Source organism: Pteropus alecto, unplaced genomic scaffold (genome assembly GCF_000325575.1).
Source record: "Pteropus alecto unplaced genomic scaffold, ASM32557v1 scaffold164, whole genome shotgun sequence".
Taxonomy (NCBI): Eukaryota; Metazoa; Chordata; class Mammalia; order Chiroptera; family Pteropodidae; genus Pteropus; species Pteropus alecto.
In genome coordinates this window covers 20,859,580-20,883,309 of record NW_006439568.1, presented here as the reverse complement: position 1 = coordinate 20,883,309, position 23,730 = coordinate 20,859,580, and the positions used below count along the sequence as shown (strand labels likewise).

Sequence of the window (23,730 nt, the reverse complement as noted above, 5' to 3'; positions counted from 1 at the left end):
GCTTAAGACTTTTTTTTTTTTTTTTTAATCTGAGTGTTCTTATCTATGTCATTAGATATTTCTTATCTTTCAGATGGGGAAAAGAGGAACAAAAGGGATTAGCTCTCTGCGGCATTGATAGAAAGTTGGGGTAGATAAGTTGCACTAGCAGCCCACACACTAGTCATCCTGAGCGCCTGCTGTATTCTATGAAACTGGGGAATGAGCAGGGTGAGACATGATAAATTCCCTGCCCTTAAGAGGTCATTGTATTTCTTGGGTTCTGGTAGCTTTATAATCAAACTTTCAATGTCCTTGTAATTTAAAAAAAAAAAAAGGTCTTAAAGTTAGCTTCCTTAGCTTCCTGCGCTGTATTGCTTAAAATGGTTAGCAAACTTTTTTTGTTTTAATCGAGCAAAGGATCTCATAGGGTCTTTGGTATTATTGAATATTTGATTGCCCTTAAGCAGTCAGGGGTGCTTCCTTAGGAAAAGCAAATCACTCCACATGGGAATGTGAAGTACATGGTTTTCCATTGAAAGGTTGCCACTGATGTTTTTCTCATAGGGTTTAGAAATATTCCATTAGTCACAGAAGAGTCCATGGATGTGATCCAATGTCAACGGAACCATCATACTATTTGGGGGATGTGTTATCGGTTGTGTTGTGTTGTAGATAAAGAGGCTTGTGAAAGGAAGTCATTGTATTTGGGTTTTATTCTGAAGTGCATGAGAAGCTAACTTAACAGAAACTAAATGTGAAGATTATTCCCACGAATTTGGAATATTTAGAATGTTTTAACTGCTCTCCTAGTCTTGGAAAACAGTTTACATTGCATATTGTATTTCAGTCTGATGTGAATTAAATGGAATGCTCTTTTATGATCTTTAGCTGTGACTGCCTACAGGTTATAAGATTAGGTGAGCTCTGAGTAATTTCACCAAGTTAATTTCACTAACGAAAATTTGTCTAAAATCTAGTACTTTTTAGGCAAGCTATTAAAATGTCTAGGATCCCTGTTGAATTAATAAGTTTCATTTGCTATTATAGACTGATTTATCCGTGTGTGTGTGTGTGTGTGTGTGTGTGTGTGTGTGTGTGTGTGTCTTTGTATAGTGGTATCAGGAAGGGAGTAGTTTGGTCCAAATGATTAAGAAATGTATAGATGCACTACATCAAATCATACTAAGGTGATGTAGGCTACCTACCTGCCTTTGGGCATTCTATAAATTATATTAAAAGGTGTCTAAACAGCTGTGGAAACTTGGTAGCTGTAGCCAGAACAGCGCAGACATTTTGGTTCTAATTTTTAATACTAAGTCATTTAGGGCCATGCGATCCATTGATGTGATCAGGTCTCATAAAGAATCATGATGTGATGATCAGGTCTCATAAAGGATCATAAAGGATCAAGTGGACTCTACATTTAATTTTTTTTTTAATTATAAAGATAAGGTCACAGAATCAAGGAAAAAATTTTAAACTTGAAAACAGTAATTTTGTTTCTGTAACATATCAGCTTTTTCCCCACAGTTCTTCTTGTTCACATGCACTCGTGGTTATTGGAGTACTATTCTTTATTTCAGTCAATGTGTAGTAGTCTCTTTGAGTCTGAACAGCTGTAGTATACCACCTTTTCACATCACCTGGGGGATTAGAACTGTAGAATTTGTAAGTTCAATATGTTTTAGTAGGCTAGCCTATCCTCAGGCTGCTGAGCTCTATGGCATAGACAATAAATTCATTCAAGGCCATGTTCATTAATACTGACTGGTTCACCATGTATTGTTATGGGTTAGTGCATATTTCTCCAAAGAAGACCATTCAAAGAATGCCATCTCGTCTTCCTCTAAGTCACTTCCTTAAATGCTTTTCATCATGCTACCCTCCTACTCCAAAATTTCCTAGTTCTTAACTATATTAAATATAAATACTTTTTCATATATCAGCCGATTGAACTTTCTGCAACCAATAGAACTTTCTGCAACAATGGAAATTTTCTTTTATGCTATTAATATGGTAGCTACTAGCCTCATGTATCAATTTAGTATTTGAAATGTGGCTGGTTGACTAAGGAACTGAATGGTCAATTGTATGTAATTCTAATAAACTTCAGCACATGTATCTAATGGCTACTGTATTGGTCAGTAAAGACATAGATTTCCAGATCCTCCCTTCATAATCAGGTCAGGCCTGTGTCCTTGGCCCTGTCACGTACCACATTTGTACTCATCATTTTGTCTTAAATCATGGCGGTCCTCTCTCACCTGGATTACTTTCTCTCAATTCTTTCAATTAATCCAACTTCTCTTTAGCTCCCAAGGGTCAGAGCAAATCTCCATGAAATCTTTCTATAATTTTGCTGATCTTTCCTTCCTGGAAATGCCCATTCTGTGCCTTTCCAGTGAGGACACATGAATGAATGAATGAATGAATGAATCAACATAGACTTTCATATGTAGTCATTTGCTGTATTTTAGTTTCTTTCGTTGTTATTGTTGTTTTTCATGTGAACTTACCCATTCCCCCAACCAATTTTTATTTCTTTGAAGACAAGACAGTGTCTTATATATTTTCTGTATTTCTCCTGGCACCAAGTAGATGGTGAAACCCCAGAAAATTCCCATGGAATGCTTTGCTAATTGATTGATTGTAAAAAAAACCTAAATCTGAATTTTTGATTCTCTGTTATGGTTATTGAACCATTCAACAAGTATTTGTGAAATGTTCCTGGGATGCATTTGGGTAAACTTTGAAGGGCAAACTAATTCTTTGATCCAAAGAATTTATAAGACTGGAGAAAAGTAAAGATCAAAAGTATGTGCATATAAGCTGTAATATAAGGGTAGACTGATATCTAGAGATGATATCTAGGGATCATGAAGGAAGTTTAGGAAATAACCACGAGCAACTGTTTCCCAGAAGGAAACCTTTAAATTGCTGGTCAAATAATGGAAGTTTATGGCAGAGAAATGAAAAGCAGGAAGGTTGTTTTTTAAAAAAGACAACCTTCTTTTTAGAAAGAGACACTTGAAAAAAGGTCACAGTGGAAGGACCAGGTGTTGTATGGCCAACCAAGTGCTTTTGTTAAAATCAATATTTTATTATATTCATTTTAGAATCAAGAGTTAGGGCTTTTGTCCTTCTTCTCTTGAAGTTCTAAAGTGTGGCAAAGGGCATTCTACTTGCACTAAATAAACAACAACTGAACATCTCTGGACCCAAGCTTCTTCACATGCACTACTAAGACTTAGGGTTTCCCCCAAAGCTTAACTCGTACAATATGGTGATAATGAAGACCTTAGAAAAGGTCACTGAATATGGTTAAGTTATTACTGTATAATAGAATTTAATACACACATATAATGCTTACTGTGTACCAGGCACACTGTTCTTAGTACTTTACCTCTAGAAGCACATTTAATCCTTCTACTCACTGTAAGTAGGCATTTTACAGATGGAGACAAATATGACACTTGCCTCAGTTTACACAGGTAGCAGGCAAAAAAGCTAGAACTCGACCCTAGATAGTCTCGTTCTAGAAACTATGTTCCTAACCACTCTATTACACTGCTTTTGCTATGCTATGTGGCCTCTCTGTAATTAGTGTTCCATTAACCTAGAATTGGTGACTTTTGGAATGACTGTAGAGTTAATGGAAAATGGAAGAGATGTCTTATATGCTTGAGGAAATGATTTCAGTACTTGCAAACACTTTAAGAACACCTGCAGACATGTGTATAATCTACAAAGTACAAATGCATTATGTGTTGAGTATAGTTTTCATTGGGCAGGTGATATGCATGCTCTATGCACAAATGCTGTTAAAGATAATAGTATCAAAAATTGTATAATTTTCTTAGGTGAAGATAAAACAGTATGGCTACATAGATCACTTCTTTTGTCTTATCATAAGGACTCATCTATTTGTTTTAATTTGGTAACTTTAAAATTTTTCAGAAATTTCGGAGTGCTTCAGTTGGGGCTGAGGAATACATGTATGACCAGACATCAAGGTAGGTTACCAGGAGATGCCCCTGGCCACCGAGGAACCGATGACCCTATAAATGTACCACCAAGTTATACTTTTAAATCTTTTTTCTCTGTATACTTTTGTTGAACAATCCGATTTCCTTTGTCTTCAATTCTTTTCTCTACACAAATGACCTTTAAAATACTATTTCTAGTCTTGACCAGTTTTCTGGGTTCTCTACCCCGTCTTCGTCCTTCTGGTGACTAGACATCTCTGCTTTGGTGTTCTTCTGAACCTCACGCTTGTGTGTCTCCACCTCACGTGTGGATAATGGCACTCTTTGTTATCTGTCCTTCTGCTCTGCTTCTTTCACACCTGGTCTCCTGCTTTTTTTTTCTGTTGTGGTTAATGACGCAGCGTTCTGCCAGCCACCCCCTCGAGGCAGAAGGGCCTGCTTGCTTTCCTGCCGCACTGCTTGCTTTCCTGCCGCACTGTCACGTCATTCGCCAAGTGCTGAATGTTCTCTTGTACCTGTCCCGTCCCCTCCATCGTACCCTCGTTTATTTCCTCCTGAACTATTGCAATGTAACTGATTTCCTTGCCCCGACAACTTCTTCCCCTTTCCGTTCCACTTTGCACATACCTAACTTCCAGCTAGCCCACACTCCGGTGTCTTCCACGGATCAGCAGCGCAATGGGGATTAAGGATAAGATGTAACTTCTTACAAAAGACTCTCAGAGGAGACAAATGTAGTGACGGGACAGATTGCAATACGATTGCAATACGTTTGCTAAGTGATGACTCCTGCTACAGAGATACGTAAACAGACAGCTGAGAGGACCTGCAGGCCTGGGTGGGGCTGAGGTAGGTGAAAGCTTCACAGGAAGTGGCATTAGAGCTGGATCTTGAAGGATTAGCAGCAGAAGTTTTCCAGGGAAAGGAGGCAAATTAAGAACATTCTCGGTAGAGGAGCTAGATGTTCAAAGACCTCGGTTGTGATCCTGCCTGAAAGCAGGAGAGGATGGCAAGAAATGAATTCATCTCTTCCATGATAAAACTTCCAGTGAGTCACCGTTTCAGACAGAATCAAACACAAATTCCTTAGGAAGGTGGTCAGGGCCCTCTATTTGCGTTAACCCTCGTCTCTCATTGTATTCTTGCCCTTTTGCTGTTACATGTGTGGCCGTCTTCTAGTCTCTGTCTCCACTTGAAGTCGTCCTGATCCTTTAGGCTCTTGCTCCAATCTCAGGCTCCTCAGTCATCCTCGCAGATAGTCCTAGTCAGAATTTGGGTGTGTGGAGTGGGGAGGAGAGAGGCAGGAAGACCACTGTTCCAAATTGCCTTTTACAATGTGGAGATACATATATAATTTGCATGCTGTAAATCCTGTTCACTCTATAATCAGCTGTCAAGCCAGTGAGAAGAGCATTGACCCACCTACCAGTCCCTTGACCTTGTGGCTCTTTCTGCTGCCGTCATTGTCCAGCAGAGTGAGCAAGTGTCTCACCCTCTCCTCAGCTGTAGAATGACAAAGGTGGCTCTTATTCACTGTTGCAGATAGGCTTGGGGGACACAAACCACCTGAAGTTATATTCAAAACCATTTATGTTCATTATACTTTTTTCCTGGGAAGAGAGTTCACAGCTTTCTTCTTGTTTTTTTAAGCAGTCTGTGCCCCACACAAGTTGCAAGCTACCAGTCTAGGCAATTCTAATATCTTGTCCAGGTCTCAAATTTTATGAATCACTGGCTATATATATAGAAATTTGTTTTTTCCAGACAAAATGACAGTGGAATTGATTCTGTCTTAAATGATTTATTTTCCACCTTGTTCTAAGACACATATTTTGGAATTTGCTTAGTTTATCAGCTTAAGCCTAATATTTTTATCATGGAAGAGGAATATTATTTTGTCTTTCAGATTTTTCTCATTACAAAAGTTTAAAAAAATCAAACATTGAAGAAATATTTAACACAGAAAGCTGTGCTAATAATCTTGTAAGTAGGCCATTTTAAGAGGCAAACTTTGAGAGTTATTTTTGCACTTAGCCTTTTAAAGGCTATGAAATTAAAGAGCTAAAAAGAAGGTAGGCTCAATGAAGGGATTCTGATGAGTCAGAAAAGATACACAGCATTTATTATTGGATCACCACTGTGTGCCTTACTGCAGTGTAGCAGAAATAAATATTTCTGAACAAACAGGTATATGAACAAAAGCATTCATACATTTGGTTTGTTGCTAGGATAAAAGTGGTAAATTCTATCAATCTTTAAGCTTCAGGCATCACCACTTGCCGTCTAAGACCTAACAGAGGTTCTCCCGGCACGGCCGTGCACAGCTGGCCAGGCACATCATGGACTTTCTCCCCTTCTAAGCCATCTGGTTTATGGGCCACTATTAGGAATGTTATATGTATCGTACTAGCAATGACCTTCGGTCTGGTCTCTTCTCTCTTGCCATATGCTATGTTTTGTCTCTGAAATAGAGTAAATATTGGTTAATATTCATACAACATGGTATCGATATGAAATTGATCAGAAAGGCAGAAACGTCCAAGTGAGTGCATCTGACCCCTGTTTGTTTTCTGTTCACAGTGGCACGTTTCAGTATACCCTGGAAGCCACCAAATCTCTCCGTCAGAAGCAGGGGGAGGGCCCCATGACCTACCTCAACAAAGGACAGTTTTATGCCATAACACTCAGTGAGACCGGAGACAACAAATGCTTCCGACATCCAATCAGCAAAGTCAGGGTATGGCCACATTCGTCCAGTAATGCACAGAGGGCTCAGATGAATGCAATTGTTACCTCAATTGTGGGAAGGGCATGGAAACAATTCCAAAATAAGTAATTCTAGAACAAATGTCAGAGAGTTGGGGTGAGAGAACATATTGGCTTGTAGTTTATCATTTTAATCAGTGACCAATAAACCCCAGGAAGGGAGGTGGTTGGAACATGCTTTCTGACCATATCCAAGGAATTTTCCCAGCTTCATTCATTGCCTGTGTGCCTATCTAGTTGTCGTTGTTGTTTTCAACCAATGGATCTTAATTTTTCAAGTAACTATAAGCCCGAACATATTCGAACATATTTGTTGCTGCTCTTGTCTGTAAAGGAAGATGCAATTGCGCTGTGTCCTGGGGCCCTTTGCAACTTTGTTTAAAAGCCGTCTGCAGCCCAGTGCTTACTCAGCAGCTGAGGGGTGACTTGGAGAAATTTTACGTTCATCAGTGTTAGTCCTATTTGTGGGAAATGAAAGTGCCCTGGAAGCCTGCCAGCTTTTGGCATTCTCGCTACTGCCAAGAAGGGAGGGAACTGCTAATCCCTCTCTACTGAAAAGGAAGATTATAGAAGAACTCTGAAGAGAGGCTGAAGGACTTTCCAGCCCTGTCATAGAATGATTTTTGCTGCTGCGTGCACGGTACCCCCACCTTACTTTACCCGCAGTTACCTCCTCCTTATCTCTTCCGCCTCTAAGAGAGGAGTGCTGTGCTGTGCCCCAGAGCGCAGGGCAGCCCAGCTAACCCCGTCCCCGATTCCATGCAGAGGCAACGAATGAGGTGAAAGAGAAAGAAGAGTCTCTGGGCCCCTGTTGGCTGGCCTGCCTGTCGCTAGCTTTTGGTAAGATCGTTGCAGTGGTGATGTCTGGATCAGCTGGATTTTCTGGCTTGGTTTTGATGAGAAAGACAAGAAGGATCGCTGCTCATTTCTCCATCCAACAGCCTTCTTCCCTCCAAGGCTGCCAATCCCAGATCAGAGCTGTCAGAGGCAGGGCAGTTGAGAGTGAGCCGGGAGATGTGGAGCTAATGTCCCACCCAAGGTTGAGCGCATTGCAGATCGGAAGGCGCTTACTGTGCTGTGTGCCCACCGAGGGAGTTAGTATGTTCCCATAGGAGGTCAAGGCCATGGCGAAGGGATGCCTTAATAAGAAGAATAGGCATCTTATTAAGGGATGCCTTAATAAGATCAAGGCTGTGGTGGAGGGATGCCATAATAATAATAATAGGTGGAGAGATGCCATAATAGTAATAACAACCACAATAAGACCCACATAGTAACAACTGATATTCATCAAATATATATTCTGTGTGCCGTCTCTTTGTTAAACACCATACACATAGTAACTAATTTGAAACTAAAAACTACTCCATGTAATAGGCACTGTTATTTTTATATTATAATGAGGAAACTTGGCCTTTTAGAAGCTAGTAACTAGTCTGGATTACATAGCTGAAATGTGAGGGAACCGGGATGTATCCCAGTCAGTTAGACTCTTGAACCCATTCATTCTCTTCCCCGCTAAGGTGCACTGTGTTGGCTAGCATGGAGAGCTGAAAGGCGGAGGCATTTTAGACTGGAACCCACCTCTGGATATATATCCTATAATTTACATGCAACACCCTTGCATGTGGATACCTGATAAGAAGATACTAGATAATTTTTTTTTAATCTTGTAAATTTTGAGTAAGTGTCTAACTTACCTACACCTTCTTAACAGCATTAGCATCACCTCAAAAAGAGGGAGGACGGGTAGTGGCAGTATTTTCAGGCCATGACAACAGGGACTTTCCCAAGGGTTCATCTTTATTGAAACCATGGAAACAATTTAATATGGATATTTTATTTCTTTCTGCTTCATTTTGGCTAAAACGAGGAGCTTTCCTTCCCTTAAGCGCTTCATTCTAACACCCTTGGAGAGCAGGATGGCATCTCTCAGGTGGATCTTTCTTAGCCCCCAGCTCTGGGGGAAGAGAGGAGGGGAGGTGGCAAGTGGTTTGGAGGAAAGAGGGATGCACTTGGAACCTACCAGTGTTACTTTCCCAGAACTGTGTTTCATCTAAGTGGAAGCGCATAGGCTTGGTAATAGCAGTTTCAAACTGCCTTTCTGTTTATCACAGAAGAAATAGATTTCCATACCAAGAACAAGCCATTATTAATGCTAATTTATTCATTTGCTACAAAAGATTACCTTAAATGTTATTTTTATTTTGGAACAGACAGACGCAAACAGCAGAACACCCAGTAAACTTTTACATGTAAATGGAAGTTTGAAGAAGTGGGAGGGAAGAAAATGAAGAGCTGGCTGAGCTGTGGATCCACCAGCACAGTCAGTGGTGTCCTTTCCGGTTATTGCCATGCCTTGGAAGGTCACGCTGCTTTTAAATTCAAATAATACAGATATACATTTCTAAACTAGTTTTCCTAACAAGCATCTGCTTCCTGCGTAACAAGTGTTTACACACACGTCGGGAATAAGACAGATTTTGAATTGACTGCACAAGCACAAGCTTATATCTGGTATTTGTCATTTGTCAGGCGTGAGGGCTGCTATGGTGAGTGGCACTGTCCCTGTCCTCGCTGAGTTTGAAGCCGATGGGAAGACATTGCCGTCGGCTGAAATAATTAAGTAAATGACTGCAAGTGTGCAAAATGCTACAAAGAAGAAATTATTAAGCAATAAGGGTCAATGAAATATTCTTCTGGAATAGTAGGAAAATGTCTAAGAAGTATGTTGGATATGGAGTGAGAAGGGACAAGCCATATCCCTGATACTGTAAAGGGTTCTTTGGGTTTGTTTGTTTCTTCGCTTGTTTTGGTACTTCCTCCATCTCATAAAAGACAGTGAGTTAACGTGTATTTAGCTTAATATGGCTGTTTATAATTTAGAACTAAAAGGGGTTTGGGTTTCTCAAGCTCATTTTTAAAGCACCCCGCATTATATTGAAATAAATAACGTAGTTGACCTTGTATCTTTTGGTCTGTGGTTTAGATCTACGTTCAGCAATACGAAGTCATCTTATAGTATTCCTCTCATTACTTTAGTATTTCTCTCATTAAATCAGTATTCCATCCTGAGGCACTTAATTAGGCCAGAAACAGATGTTTGCTCCTTTACAAATGGTGTCAGTTTCTTTGTTTCCGGATACAAAATTTCAAAAATGTGCTTGTTTTCAGTACAAGAAACGTTTTTTTTTTTAAATTTTATTTTGGTATTCCCACTCACCTTGCAAAATAATAAATTTGCTGCTCATCGGTTAATATGGTTGTTTATGATTCAGGGTAAAAAGGATGTAGGATTCTCTTTTTCCATTGTTCTCATTTCCCAATCATTTTTTTTAAGTAGGCCCATTTTAAAACAAGACAAACCATATAACTGAGGCTCGTCTGGGCTTCTGTAAAGCAAGGAAAGCAATATTACAGAGATACAGCTCCGGTAGAACTTCTGCTAGAACTTCCAGAACTAGAGACCATGTGGAGCAGCCAAGGCACCGAATAGAAAGTAAGTCACGTGATTCTCCCCTCTGCAGAGCGTGGTGATGGTGGTCTTCAGCGAAGACAAAAACCGAGACGAACAGCTGAAATACTGGAAATACTGGCACTCCCGGCAGCACACAGCAAAGCAGAGGGTCCTCGATATCGGTAAGTCGACCTGGTCTTTGGCAAACTGACAAGTTGTTATGTTGCAAAGGAGGAGATTTGAGATTTATATTTGTAACATAACAAGTTGTTATGTTACAAATCTCTATATATTGCTATTCTTATATAGGACACAGTTGACTGTTCTGACAGTCAACTGTGTCCTATATAAGAATAGCAATATATAGAGATTTGTAAGGATCATGCCAGTTTCTAAAACATATTTTCTTGCCCTCCCGCGTTTGAGCTAAATAGGCAGGCAGGCCAGATGAACTCTGACCCTTCTGTGACATGAAAGACTTCAGGCTCTTTTGGCTCTAAGGGACTTGTGAAGGTCACAATTACATAGTGAGTTCTGGTTCTCACTTCTCTGTCCCTTCCATTCTAACACATGTCTAGTGCAGATAGTACTAGGTGGTCAGGCAAATGAAACCTTTGAGGGACTTTCTGTAGCAGTAAAGAAGGAATGACTCTGCCAAGTACATGTTCTGGAGACTGTAACTCCTAAATATGATGTGTGTTCTCAGAGACCTATTGTCCCCTCGATGGGCCTCAGAGTCCAGTCAGGAAAGCAGAGCTCATGCCAAATGGCGCAAAGGAGGGCTTTTGCTGCAAAGGTTGGGAGGGCCGAGGGCACCGTGAGGCAATCCAGAGATGAGCAGCTGCTCTTACCTGGAGGGCTGGAGCATCAAAGGGAAGAGGTGGTGGGTGTTGGGGTGCCACCCAGCAAGAGCTGGAACAATGCTGGGGGCTGCCTCCACAGAAGCTGGGACCACAGAGGGGCCGGCTTTCCAAGAGCAGGTAGAACCACAGAGGAATTGCTGCCAGAGACACCCCTCAATGCCGAGTGGGCAGAGGAGTGCCCTGGCTTTGCTCTGCCTCCTAATCTCCCACCAGTGCTTCCCGTTGGCCAAATTACCTGGAAGCCGCTGGGCACGTGACTCTAACAAATGCAATTTTCAGGAATCAACCTCAGACACAGAGCAAAGGAGGGGAAATCAGAGATTGTATCTTCAAGTTTCCAGAAAGTACTTAAAAACACAGTAATATATAATAAATACTTATAAGTAATATATGATAAAATACATAGACAGTGTTTCTAAGTAATTTTTAATACTTTATGCTGTTTCAGTAAGCATTCATTACTACCACATTTTGCAGACCAAGAGACTGCAGGCCAAGTGCAGGCAAAGTGAAGGTTTCTATCATATTGAGTATCAGAAGGTTTTACTAAGCTATTGAGCGATGTTTGCTTTGATTTCTTACACACTGCCGTGATAGGTGTTTTAGACCTTCCACCTCACCCTTGCAAGAACCCCTTGACCAATGGCAGAGAGTTTAGTGACTAGGTTAGGGTTAGAGACTCATCATAGAATATATTGAAACTAATTACTAGTTTATCCTGGAAAATGTTTATGCACCTCCTTACCTCACACCACACACACGCACGCACACACACATGTATATACACAAACACATATATTCTATTAACTAGTCCAACATATTTATCTAATAAAGAAGGAAACTGAGGCCTAGAGGGGCTTCCTGACCTATCATCCTAAGGGACTTGATGATTAGTGCAAGAACTGGGATAAGAACGGTCTTCCTCATCCCGTTTACGCATTGAACCTCCAAGACCAACTGACTGAGGACAAGGGTTTGGAGATACTTGCCTTAACCTGCTTTGTAGCCAATCTGCATAAAGCAGAGGAACAATTTTATTTTATTTGAAAAGTTAGCCTTATAATTATTACCCAAGAAAATGAGAGAAGCAATTAAATAGCAATGTGGACTAGGTCCAAATAAGGCAAATAATAAAAGCATTTTACTGGCATAGCTGTTGATTCAACTTTGATATTATTATAAAGTTGACTTTTCTTAGACAAGAACGATTTCTCAGCTCTCATAGGACTTCAAATCTTATCTCTCTTCTTTATCAGCTCCTGCCTGCCTTCATGCTTTTCTCTCATGTAACCCTATATACACACACGCATGCACACACATGCACGCATACATGCTTTAGCTTTGAGGTCTGTGGCTTTTGCTAAGTAGCTTTATGGCTACGTGGGCTCCTTGCTCTGAATCTGAGACCAAGGCATAAAATCAGCCCCTTAGCTTTAAATGAAAAATCAATTTTCTGACCACAGTCTATACCCCTAATATCAACCTGACAGCTACTCACTGGATGAAGGAAATATGCAAAAATCATGTGATTCATTCTTCTACTAGATTAAAAAAAAAAATCAAACCATGTGTTCCTCTGCCAGAGGGTGGTTCACACCATTTCTTATATGAAGGGGAGATTTGAGAATGTTTGGGGGACTACACTGTGGCTCAACCCAGAGGTTTATTTATCTGTGCCTGCTGAGGGTGAAAGCAGGCCGAAGAGCACATGTACTAAACATCTGCCAGTTTGGGTTGAGAACTTTCCAATAGACTAAAAAAGAAAAGGAAGAATCCAAAATTATTTAACATATTACTTTTTATTAACCTCCTTGAAGTTGGAGGTCAAAGTCAGGGCTCCAAAGTCACAGTTCCCAAATCGTCACCAGCCACTGTGGTCAGCAAGTTCAAGTGAGCCACGAGTAGTAACCGGTGGCCCTTGATGTCTGTGGGTGAGCCATAGGGGAGCTTCAGACTCCTCAGGTTATGTACAACATCATTTTGTGAGATGGGGATGCACAGTCTTTCATCTCATTTTCCAGCCCTCCCTCCGCCACTCCTGCCTCTCTGCCTTCGCTCCACGCAAAGCCGGGGGAGCTGCCTCTTCTCTTTGTCTTTCCTTATTCGGCATCCCCTCAGCGCTTGTGCTCAAAGATTGTTCTGTCGTCTCTTATACCCTATAAAAATGATGTCTGGCGAACAGTCTACATCTTTTCTTACATAATTTGTCTCACTTGGATTCGATTGGTGATTGATCTTTGAGGCTGTTCCTGATGCTGTTTAGCCTCTCAGTGCTGGTTGCCTAATGCGGGGAGAACCCGCGGTGTCCCTCACGGAGTCCCATCGGTGGGTCTGTGCGAAGGAGAGTGGGAGCCTAAGGACCCAGGGCCCAGGGGAGGAGGCTGCTCCTCAGAGTACATGGCGCCTCAGCTCCCAGGTTCCTGTGTCTTGAGCAGGGTTCCTGGTGAGGCTGCTCCTGCATAATACCAGGCTCGTCTCTTTGGGAGGATATTTGCACTTTGCAGGGCTTGTTCCCTCACTTATAGGCCTTTGCTTGTTGTCACTTATCAGAAAGACTTTCCCTAAAGAGACCTTTCTCAACCTGTGTACACATCACACCCACATCACGGTTGCACTGCCTTGCCTTCATGTTGCTGCAGAGTGCTCATTACTACTACCCAACATGTTTTTTTTATGTACGTGTTTCTATTTATTGTTGTTTCCCTCTCCTACTATGAAGGCAAACACCTGTCTGTTTTGTTTCCTGTTCTAGCCTCAATGCTCAGCACAGGGCCTGAGACATAGTGAGCATTCAATAAATGCTTCCTGAATGAATGAATGAATGAATGAATGTATGAACTAACAAATGTGTGGATAAAACTTGCTGCGCTAATAGAAGACAGTCTCCTGAGGGGTGAACTGTGTCTCAGTAACAGCCCCTATGTGTTCATTTTCTTCTATGTTCCAGACTCTTCTATGCATCATACGTAAACATTTTGTCCTTCATCCTCAAAAACAACTCATTTTGTTTGTTTGTTTAAAAACCAAGATTGCGAGGGGTTAAGAATTTTACCCAAGGTCATGCACTTGGTAAGTGGTGTAGTCGGGGTGGAAACCCAAGAATGCCAGTTTGCACCTCTTGTTTTATTTGTTTGTCTGTTTTATGCTAGTCCTTGCTCCACTGCATACTGTCTTTGTGTCCCGCGCCCTAGGTAGCTCTTGCCCCGCAGCAGGCACCGACTCCGCGTAGGATGACCGAAGACATCCACTGACTGACCTTGCCCCGACACCCTCGTTCTCACCTCTGCGCCTTCCTCTCCCGGCTCTGAGAGCGTTTTGCAGTCTGGGTGGTGGGACTCTTGGCTGCTGCTCGTTCTGACATTTCTGAAAGCTGGTTCAGATATGTGGTTCTTGTACATTAGGCCATAAGCTATTTGGGGACGCAGGGAGGAAACGTTAGCAATTAGCTCTTATTTGATATAAGTAAAACAAACAAATCCTGGCCCAAGTGGATTCTGCTGCTTTTCAAAGCATACGCAAGCAGAGGTCTCACAAGTTCTTTCTTGTGAGCTTGTTGAATAACAACAATTATTCTAGGTCATAAATACATTCACATTTTGCAGCCCAAGGAGCATTCCTGTGCCGATTATACCTCCCATGTGGATAGCTACTTAGATTCTATCTGTCCTTTTGCTTGTCTCTGAGTGAGAAAGCCCCTTTATAATGGGGCATGGAGTTAGTGTTGGTCCCATATTAAGGACTATCAACTTGCAGAAAGGCATGGTTATCCCACATTCATTCAGCAAACATGTCAAACCCTTCGTTAGGGTCCGGCGATTCAGAGCTGATTAAGGCCCCTGTTTTCTAACTGCTCAAGCCTGGAGGTGAGAAGATGTCACAGAGCGAGGGCCAGCGCGGAGGGGGCGCTTCCCAGAGGAGGTGTTTTGGAGACCTCTCTGAAAGGGTAATAACACATGAGGTCACAAAGGTGAGTGAGTGCTACGAGCCAAAGAAAAACCCGGGAGAAAGCACATGCAAAGGTCCGGGAACTAAGGCAGCAAAACCAAAACGAGATCTGCAGATTATTTTATAAAGTCTAGGAAACTGTTAGCACCGATGGAGGAGGTGAAACTCTCACACATGCTAGTGGGAGCGTTCATTGATTCAACCAATACGGAGAGTGGGGTGAAGGGAGGAGGGCCCGAGTAAATGGGGGTGAGAAAGTGAGAGAGAAGGGTCTGGTAGTTGAGGAAAGGCTTGCTTTTTAAGGCAGGGATCTTAGGGCTTCAGGGATGTGAAGCATTAGTGGAATTTGCTGGTTTCAAGATCTAAAAGGAATCCCCCTGGTCCCCAAAGGAGGCTGACTGTGCCCAGCAGGGCGTCTAGAGTGTGAGAGGGCCGTGGACTCCTGGCGCCTGTCCGCGGATGGTGGCAGACCTCGGAGCCGCAGGTAGACTATTGGAGAAACGCTTTTTCAGATCCTTTGTAAAGACCCATCTGAGGGTCATCAGCATGCCAGATGCGGAGGGTAATTAAGCACTGAGTTTCTTGTCCTCTGCGGCTTTGACACTCTCTTGGCTCCACAGAGTCATGTTTTGCAGTTTTGTTGGGGAGATATTGAAGCGCGTGTGGTGCATGTGTTTATACTTTTTATAGCGAAGCATAACATACCTACCTTGTTTTTTAGCTAATCCCTGATGGAGTAGATTTTAGAGATCCACGTAAGAGAGAGAGAATAAAGTTCTATCTACATATTTTCGTTCGTCCAGGTGGATCTGTTCCACTCGAACGTCAGTCCCCCAGATAGGGACGGACGGAGGAGCATGTGCAGGAATAATAGTCAAGTAGAGGATTGTGGCAAAAGGGCATTTCCCTTTAATAAATTGCTGTACTTGATTTCAGGCGCTTTGATAACCATTGAGGAGTTTTAGCAGGACCGTAATGAGATGATCTCGGTATTTCAGAGAGGTAGTTCTGGGCCAGCCTGTGGGTGGGATGAAGTGAGGCAGTGGGGAGAGCACTTAGAGCGGTGAGAGGAGGGAAGTGTAAAGGGGACATACGAAGGTAACCCAGGTATGAGAGGCAATTCTAGAAGTGATTGGCTTTCCAAGATGCCTGGCTGTGAGGATAAAGGTGGAAAAAAAGAGAGCAGAAAAAACGCCACTTTGCAACTGGGCACGTGCCATGCCGGGGCACCAGGAGGAGCCGCGTGGCCGGGGAGGGAGCCTGGCCAGATGCGGAGTTCGATGACTTTGAGGTGACCTCTACGCCTCTACACATGGAGCGGGGTCGCAGTTCCCTGGGACTCATTTGCATCGTGGAGTTTGCACAGCGTGAGCCATTTAAAAAATATTTGAAATGCATCATAAATCACAAAATAAACTAGACTACCTACAAAGTCTACGCAAACAGTGGATAGTTCCCAAACCATTTTCTGGAGAAGGCACAGTTTACCATTTGCCCTCTTTTAAGCAGGGAAGAAAAATTAGAAGAGGTTCAACAATTGATATTGACTTTATAGAAGGAGAGCCAGAAGCCACGACAGATAAACTGAGTCACATTCATGTGGAATTTCTCTCTACTGAACAGAATTAATAATTACTTTACTACTTTACATGCAGATGTTCTAAGATAACAAACAGCACCGGGTTTGCATTTTCAGAATGGGTGGTCTGGATTGTAATGTAATGAGACTGATTCCACGAGCACATCTAAATGAGCATCGTTGCTTTACGGTCACATCCAATAATGGAACCACTATTGATATAATTTTGTAGTTAATTGTGAAACCAACTATTTGCTCTTTCTTCAATCTCCGTCTTTCATTTTGGTTCGTAGTAATCTTTTCCTGTAGGGGATTATAATACCTCAGGATGTATTAGTTATTATTGTTAATATTAATCCTGTAGTTTTCCATGGTAATTAGCAGGCAATTATAGTACATCTTTGGTTATTAACACGTGATTTATGACTTTCATCTGTGCTCTAATACAGATCTATTTCTTAAGAGTCAGTTTTTAAATTGTTCTCTGTTGGTAGCAGATTGATATTAAGGTAAAGCTTTTCATGAAAACTTAAGTTCCAACTAAATCAAAACATTTCTTCAAGTTTAGTTCGAAATAATTTTCTTTTAGGGTTCAGAGAAGCCTGTCAGAACTCTCAAGCACAGAATTTTGCTGACCACTGTGAATTATTCATCTTGGCTGATCTGCCCTGGGTAGGAGCTCTCTTCAACCTGGAGTTAAACTTCAGTTTAGGATAGGGGTTGTGATTAAACTTAAGTGACATTGTTTTTTCCTTGAATTTTCTAGAGGAGACTGGTTGGATGTGCCCTACAAGTGTGCTTTTTTGCAGTTTTTATAGCCAAATGTGGGTCGGGCTACTCAGAGCTGTGCAGAAAACTGGGAGGGTGGAGATTAGGGGGGCGGGCGGTCAGGGAGGCAGCCACCGCCTCTCAGAAGGTCACATAGCTGAGTGGTCAGTGCCAATTCATTGCCCAAACAGGCCTCAGAGACAAGAATGCCCAGGAACTCCCCTCTGTCTTCACTACGGTTTGCCACCTGCCATTTAGTTTGTTCTCTGCAAGGTTCTCCTTCCTCCAGGGCATGCAGGCCTGCTCTCTCTCCCTGTAGTTGGGCGAGTGTTGGTCCACCTTCCTTTAAAAATAACTCAAGTGAATATAATTTTGATTCTGGATGTTTTCCTAGACTATTTCCATGCTTCTGAATAGATACTAAAAGTAAATTTGATCCGAAACAAAACCAAACCTCTCGAGAGCCCCCAGCTTTATGAAAACACTGGTGAGCGTGTAGGCAGTGAGTCAAGCTGAGTTAGAAGAGCGACCTTGACCCCTACCCCCTCCACAGGAGGGAAGAGGCTGGGGTTGGACCAGGCGCTGTGAGGCCTGGGGTCTTGCTCTCTTTCCGTGGCCCCTGCTCTCATCACAGGCATGCACAGTGTGAGGCACCCTTTGTGTTACAAGTGCTGAAGCTACAGTTACTGAAAATCCCTTTTCATCTCCAACTTGGTTAGAAAATATTGATATGATTAAGTGTGGTAGGCTATTAGGTTATATATGTTTTTAAGCGTTATAAAATGCAAGTATTTGAAATTAACCTTAGTTCAGACAGAATATATTAGTTTTCCATAATAATCGAACCACTGTGGCTTTCCATTTATTGCATGCATATCTCTGTGTGAATCCTAGAAGCTCGTTTTGTTGGGGACAAAGCTCTGGGGAGAATCACTTCCTCCTTGACATATGTACCTGGTAGTATTTTTCTAGACCCCCGGGGAGGGGTCCAGGACAGTGCCCCAGGGTCCTCGAATTACCCATACGTCCAGGTCCTGATCCTTTCAGACTTCCCTTCAAGCTGTTGCTGGGTGTTTCCCTTTCCTTCCACTCCATGTTTCTTAGAAGTGGAGCCCACTTCTCACCCCACATCCCAAACAAGCATGTCTCTATCCAGCGTAACCCGTCTTTCATTAACATTTTTTAATGCCGAACCAGTAGGTCCGTTTTTGCTCTTCATTGGTTTTCCTAGTTACCTCCAGCCTCTCCTTTGCTCCTTCTCCGAGGCTCTCCTTGCCTCGAGTAGCCTGCCCTCTCTCCTTCACCTGGTAGATGTTTCACCCCTTAGGACCCTGTCCATCTGCCCCGACTTGGGTGAGATCTTCCTAATCTTTCCAGGCAGAGTCAGTGCTTCCTCCGTGGCATTTGGTTTATATCCAAAGCCATAGCACTTGGCCGTGTTTCACGTGGTTTATCACTTTACATTCTGTCCATCTCGCTAGATGCTGAGCTTCTTAAGGAGAGGATTTTTTTTTTTTTAACTTTGTATATCCAGCACCTGGTACAGAGCCTGGCACAGAACAGATGCTTAACCAGTGTTGAGTAGTTAATGAACAAACCACTATGTGCGGTTTTGTGTGTTTAGGTAAAACTCACTGTAAGTAGGCACGTGTCTAGCTGAGGTCACGCTTTTTCTTCTGTGCTGAAAGAATTAATTTCGGTCATATTTTTCTCGACGTCAGGGAGCTAAATGTATATTTGGTACTTTAATTTCTTATATTTTAAAAATTATTTTATTATCCTATAGCCCTTTTGATGAAACTTGTTTAACAACTCTTAAGATTTAATTGCTAGCAAGGAAATATTATATATGTACTAATAAACCAGCAGAAATTACTCCTTTTTAACTTAACTAGAAATTATTATTATTACTTTGAAACAAGCAATAGGAAATTGTTTAAAAGCAAATTTTCCAAAGAAAAAACATAGCTGGATTTGGAAATTAAAAATTCCAGTTAGTGTGGTCCTTTACTATTTTTTTCACTACTCCTAGGAAGGACATTTATCTGGTTCCAGGACATTATTGTTTGATAAAACTTTTCTGGGGAAGGGTTTCCCCCCTGCTGACAATTTTAAAGCCCTAAGTGGTCGACCAGAAGGAATGTTACAGAGACGATGCTAGAAGACCCCCCTGAGAATCTGTTTTAATGAGAGGGTAAAACAGTCCCATAGATACTGGTTTAGATTATGAGCTTTCAAAATTACCACACACACACACAGCTGAAACCACTTCAAAGATCCACCATATTTAATACCTGTCTTCCATCTTTTCTCTGAATTTACTGGGTACCACATTGCTTTTTCCCTAATCGGTGGGACCTTTTCTATATCTTCAGCTACATAAGACCATGCGTTCATTTCAAACACAGAATCTATGCTTTTATTTATTTTCATGTTTCCCCCCTTGGGGCCTAATTATTTTCTTTCTTCAGAGATATATCTAATGAAACCTCAGATAACCCATGACCTCACATTTTAAAATATTATTTGATTGGCTTAAAAAATTAGAAAAAGTACCTGGAGATACAGTCTGATAGTTTCATGAGACTCATCTATTTACTTAATAAAACTACAGAGCTGGTCTTTTCAGCCATCCTCCAGCATTTACTAGAAGCCTCTCTCTCACTGTGCCTTTCAACAGAAACAAATTTATGCCTCCGCAATACCCCCAAGTGTGAAATTAGGCAAATCTAACGTTTTTCTTCTTTGTTTACAAAACCTAAAACTTGCCAAGGGAAAGTTTTTCCAAAATTAAATTAAGCTCATTTAGGTCGTAGAAGCCAAAATAAGGTGAAACTAATCTGAAGCAAGTTCTTTGAACAGGCTCCAGGAATGTGGAGCCGCCGCTAGTTTTTCTGCTCTTGAAAAGACAAGTATCGAAATAACCGCGCGTGCTCACTAAATGGCCGTCTGGTCTTTGTGCTGCAATCCTGTGAGGCAGGCGCTGGCATTGTCTCCACCGCGCAGGCAGATCGGGGAACCAGCTCAGCGGGGTTATGCGGCTTGTCTGAGGTGGCTGCTGATTCAGCTGAACTCACATCTATAGCCCCAGATGCTGTGGTCGGCGTGCGAAGGAAAATAGTGACAGCAGCAACGGCTTCTCTCCTTGGAAGGACAAATTTACCTTCCTGAAGAAATATATTTAAGAGAATTAGAATTTCAATTTTGAAGTAACATCTACATCCTCTAATAATTGGTGGAAAATAAACGGAAATAGCACCATGAGTAATTCAAATATCAGTCATTGCAAAAGTCATTCATGTAGCTAACTAGAATAGCCAATGCATTCTTTCCCCTCCACCCCACGCCCCTCACACTGACCCCTTAACAGACTTAGCTTCTTATGTCTGTTACCCATTCTGTACATGTGATTGGGTGGCCAGGAGCAATTGGGGAAGATGGAAATGGAGGTTAATCTGAATGGAATTTGAGCAGCTGAAGGGATTGGGTTTGTGGTTCAAATTAAGTGAAAGATAATCCATCTGAGGATTTATAGTTCTTGTAACAGGTCTGTGTCCTGTCCCATCAATTACTTAAAAGCCATCTTTTGTTTGGAGCTGTTCAGTCTGCAACTTAAAGGTACAATTATATGTGTTTGAAAATTGTTTCTGACACTGAGGGCTGCTAGACACTAGAATTGGTCTCGAAGAGACTATTGAATGTCTTGTAGAATGGCACTTCTCAAGACTCTTATTGCTAACACAGTACCATCATTTGAGAGAGTTCGATTTTCTTTCATAAATTAGTGTTAGTTTAACTGGGGAATATTACAGTTTCTAGAGATATCTGGGATGGGAAGAGGTTGAAAGCTGTTGTTCTTGAGAGAGGAGTCCTGTGTGTAGGTCTGAAATGATTCAGCTGATACATAGGTACAGAAGCATGTGTGCTTATGTGTCTGCACATAGGTTATGACCTATTGTCAGTTTGAGGTCAAGTTTACAGGTCAGGACCAGCATTCTTTGAAAATGAAATCAAATAGAATAAAGAATACTAACATACATGGAATACAGTAATGGGTTATAATGTAAAATGCTTTTCTTAAAGTAAGTTTATGGTTAACGAAATTGAAAGCTATAACGTTGGCCTATACAATTCCTTCCCAGAAACAGAAGGGTGAATCAAACACAAATAAAATATTAGATTTTGCCTAAAGGAAAAATTCCAAGAAAGAGTCCAACTTAAATGTTACTTTAAGTGAGGGTATGATAATAAACCATGGAGAGGAAATAGTAATAATATTATTAATTCCTGCTTTAGGATCAAATAGTTGCTCTCTGCCCATCACATTCTATGAGTCAGAAATTAGGTCTTCATAATTTCAGCCATCATCGTTCTGGATTATGTATGGAAAGGTGTTCATTTGAAAAGTTGTATATCACAGAAATTAAAGAGCTCTGGCTTTATATGTAGATAGAACTTCTTAGGTTCCAATCTCAGCTTGGCCCCTTAAAAGCTAAGTGACTCTCAGGGAGGGAAGGTACTTAGCACATTTGCTTGTTTCCTATTCTACAAAGTAGGAGTTAAGAAAAAGGCTGGTGACCAGAACTGACCAAAGTAATGTTTGTGAAGTATCTATATTTGGCACACACCCAGCTCTCAAAAACTGGTGCTATTCCTATTATTTGCTCAGGGATCAAGACCAAATGATGGACATACAGTTAGTGCCTCTACAATTCAGCTCAAGTGTCAACATACTTAAGGAAACCAAGGTTACTTTACTTGGGAAAAGCATTATAAAGGAAATAACTCACTAGAGTTCTTGTGAGTCATTTAAAAAGCTGCTTCTTTGATTTTGCAAAAGAGGGGAAAAAATCTCAGAACCTAGTTGGACTAAGTTTTATTATTCTATTTCAAGTCAGAGAGCGAATCCTCCTAGAATGACTCTCGACTGTTTCCTGAGTTTGAGCTGATCCTATTTGACCTTTGCAGACAGCGGGGAACAGATGTTTGAGGACAGGTGGGATGGGGGAAATAGAGACCAGTGTTGTTCTCATCGCACACCATGGACTAGCTGGGTCTGTTGTCTTAGATGTGGTTCTTTTCGTAAATGAGGAGATACAAGCTCAGGGAGGTTTCATAATTCACCGAAGGCCACAGGGCTTGGTGAGAGGAGGATGGAAATTTAATTCAGGGCCGTGTGTCTCCACCACCAATCTCATTCCTGTGCTTTGGGTGCCACCCTATAAATGGATTTCTTGTATATCCTGACCCCAAATATGCAAACCACCCCGAGTTCTTAGCTTAAAAAAATAAAACTTCTTAGGCTGCAGTGTATGCACACCGAATTAGCAACAGTGCCCTGAGCTATCTTCAGCATTCCAGGTTCATTATTTCACTAGTCCAGACAGAATCCACACCTTTCAGAGGAGAAGCAATTTTTATATTAATTGTACCACTCCTTTTAATCTCCAACAATATATACAAAAATAATTAAAAGGAGTAGTTATAATTTACCAAGCATGTGAAACTTAATTAAGGTGAAAGAATTCAAAGTTCCTTTGACGACATTCCAGAATCACACTTACGCACACAATCAGTTTGAAGAAAACTCAATCTATAAAAGTCTATTAATAGACCACTGATTAAATGCAAAAATAAAAAAGATAACAACACGATTTACCACCATGCAGCCCATAATAGTTAAAACAGAATCCAGTCCCACAGTTTCTATGCAGAATGTAACTTGCCAGAAAAAAAACACATGAAAGCATTGCACATTCACCCATGCTCAGCAGCCCTTTGCTGGCAAGTAGAGTTTATCTTCTCCCTCCCACCCACCCCTTGTTTCCTCGGGAGTGCTAACTTTTGAACCTTTCCTTCAGTCTTCGTGGTGCCTGCAGGATATGATCTGGAGGTGTTTTCTTTGCTCCTCTGTAGTGTGGCATCCTAGCTTTGCCCTCCTTTGTCAAGGAGTTGGCAATTGTCCAAAAGTGTCTCCTTTCTCTGCTTCCTCTCTCCTTAGCACCTCTTTACCAGCTGGTTGCCATGTAGCATGTGCTGTGATTTTTTTTCTGCAAGGTGTTAATATCTGGTGAACATTTGTTGTTTGATTTGCAAGATAAATATAGCAGTGGTTAAAAGTTTGTCCTTTGGCACCAAACAGACCCGGATTCAAATCACAGGTTGGGCTGTTACCAGCCACATGATCTTCTACAAGCAGCAACTTCTCTGTAGGAAGAGGATCCTAATACCTACCCCGCAGAGTGCTTGATCAGATGAGGTAACCTTGGTGAAAGGGTTGGCACAGGCCGGCACTCAGTAAGTTCTAGGTCTGTGGCAGTTGTTCTTATCCCAGGAGTATTTGCATTTGAATGTCAGGAGTTGACAACACCCTTACCCAAAGGA

At 41.6% G+C, this 23,730-nt stretch overlaps 1 protein-coding gene across 1 annotated transcript in view; it reads left to right on the top strand.

Annotated features, from left to right (window-relative positions):
• Positions 1-23,730, top strand: part of GRHL2 (grainyhead like transcription factor 2) — a 120,658-nt gene that overhangs the window by 27,484 nt on the left and 69,444 nt on the right. Inside the window, exons 7-9 of the mRNA XM_006916641.1 lie at positions 3,940-3,995; positions 6,549-6,705; positions 10,262-10,373. Coding sequence (XP_006916703.1) covers positions 3,940-3,995; positions 6,549-6,705; positions 10,262-10,373 — 325 coding nt within the window. The remainder of the gene's footprint in view (positions 1-3,939; positions 3,996-6,548; positions 6,706-10,261; positions 10,374-23,730) is intronic.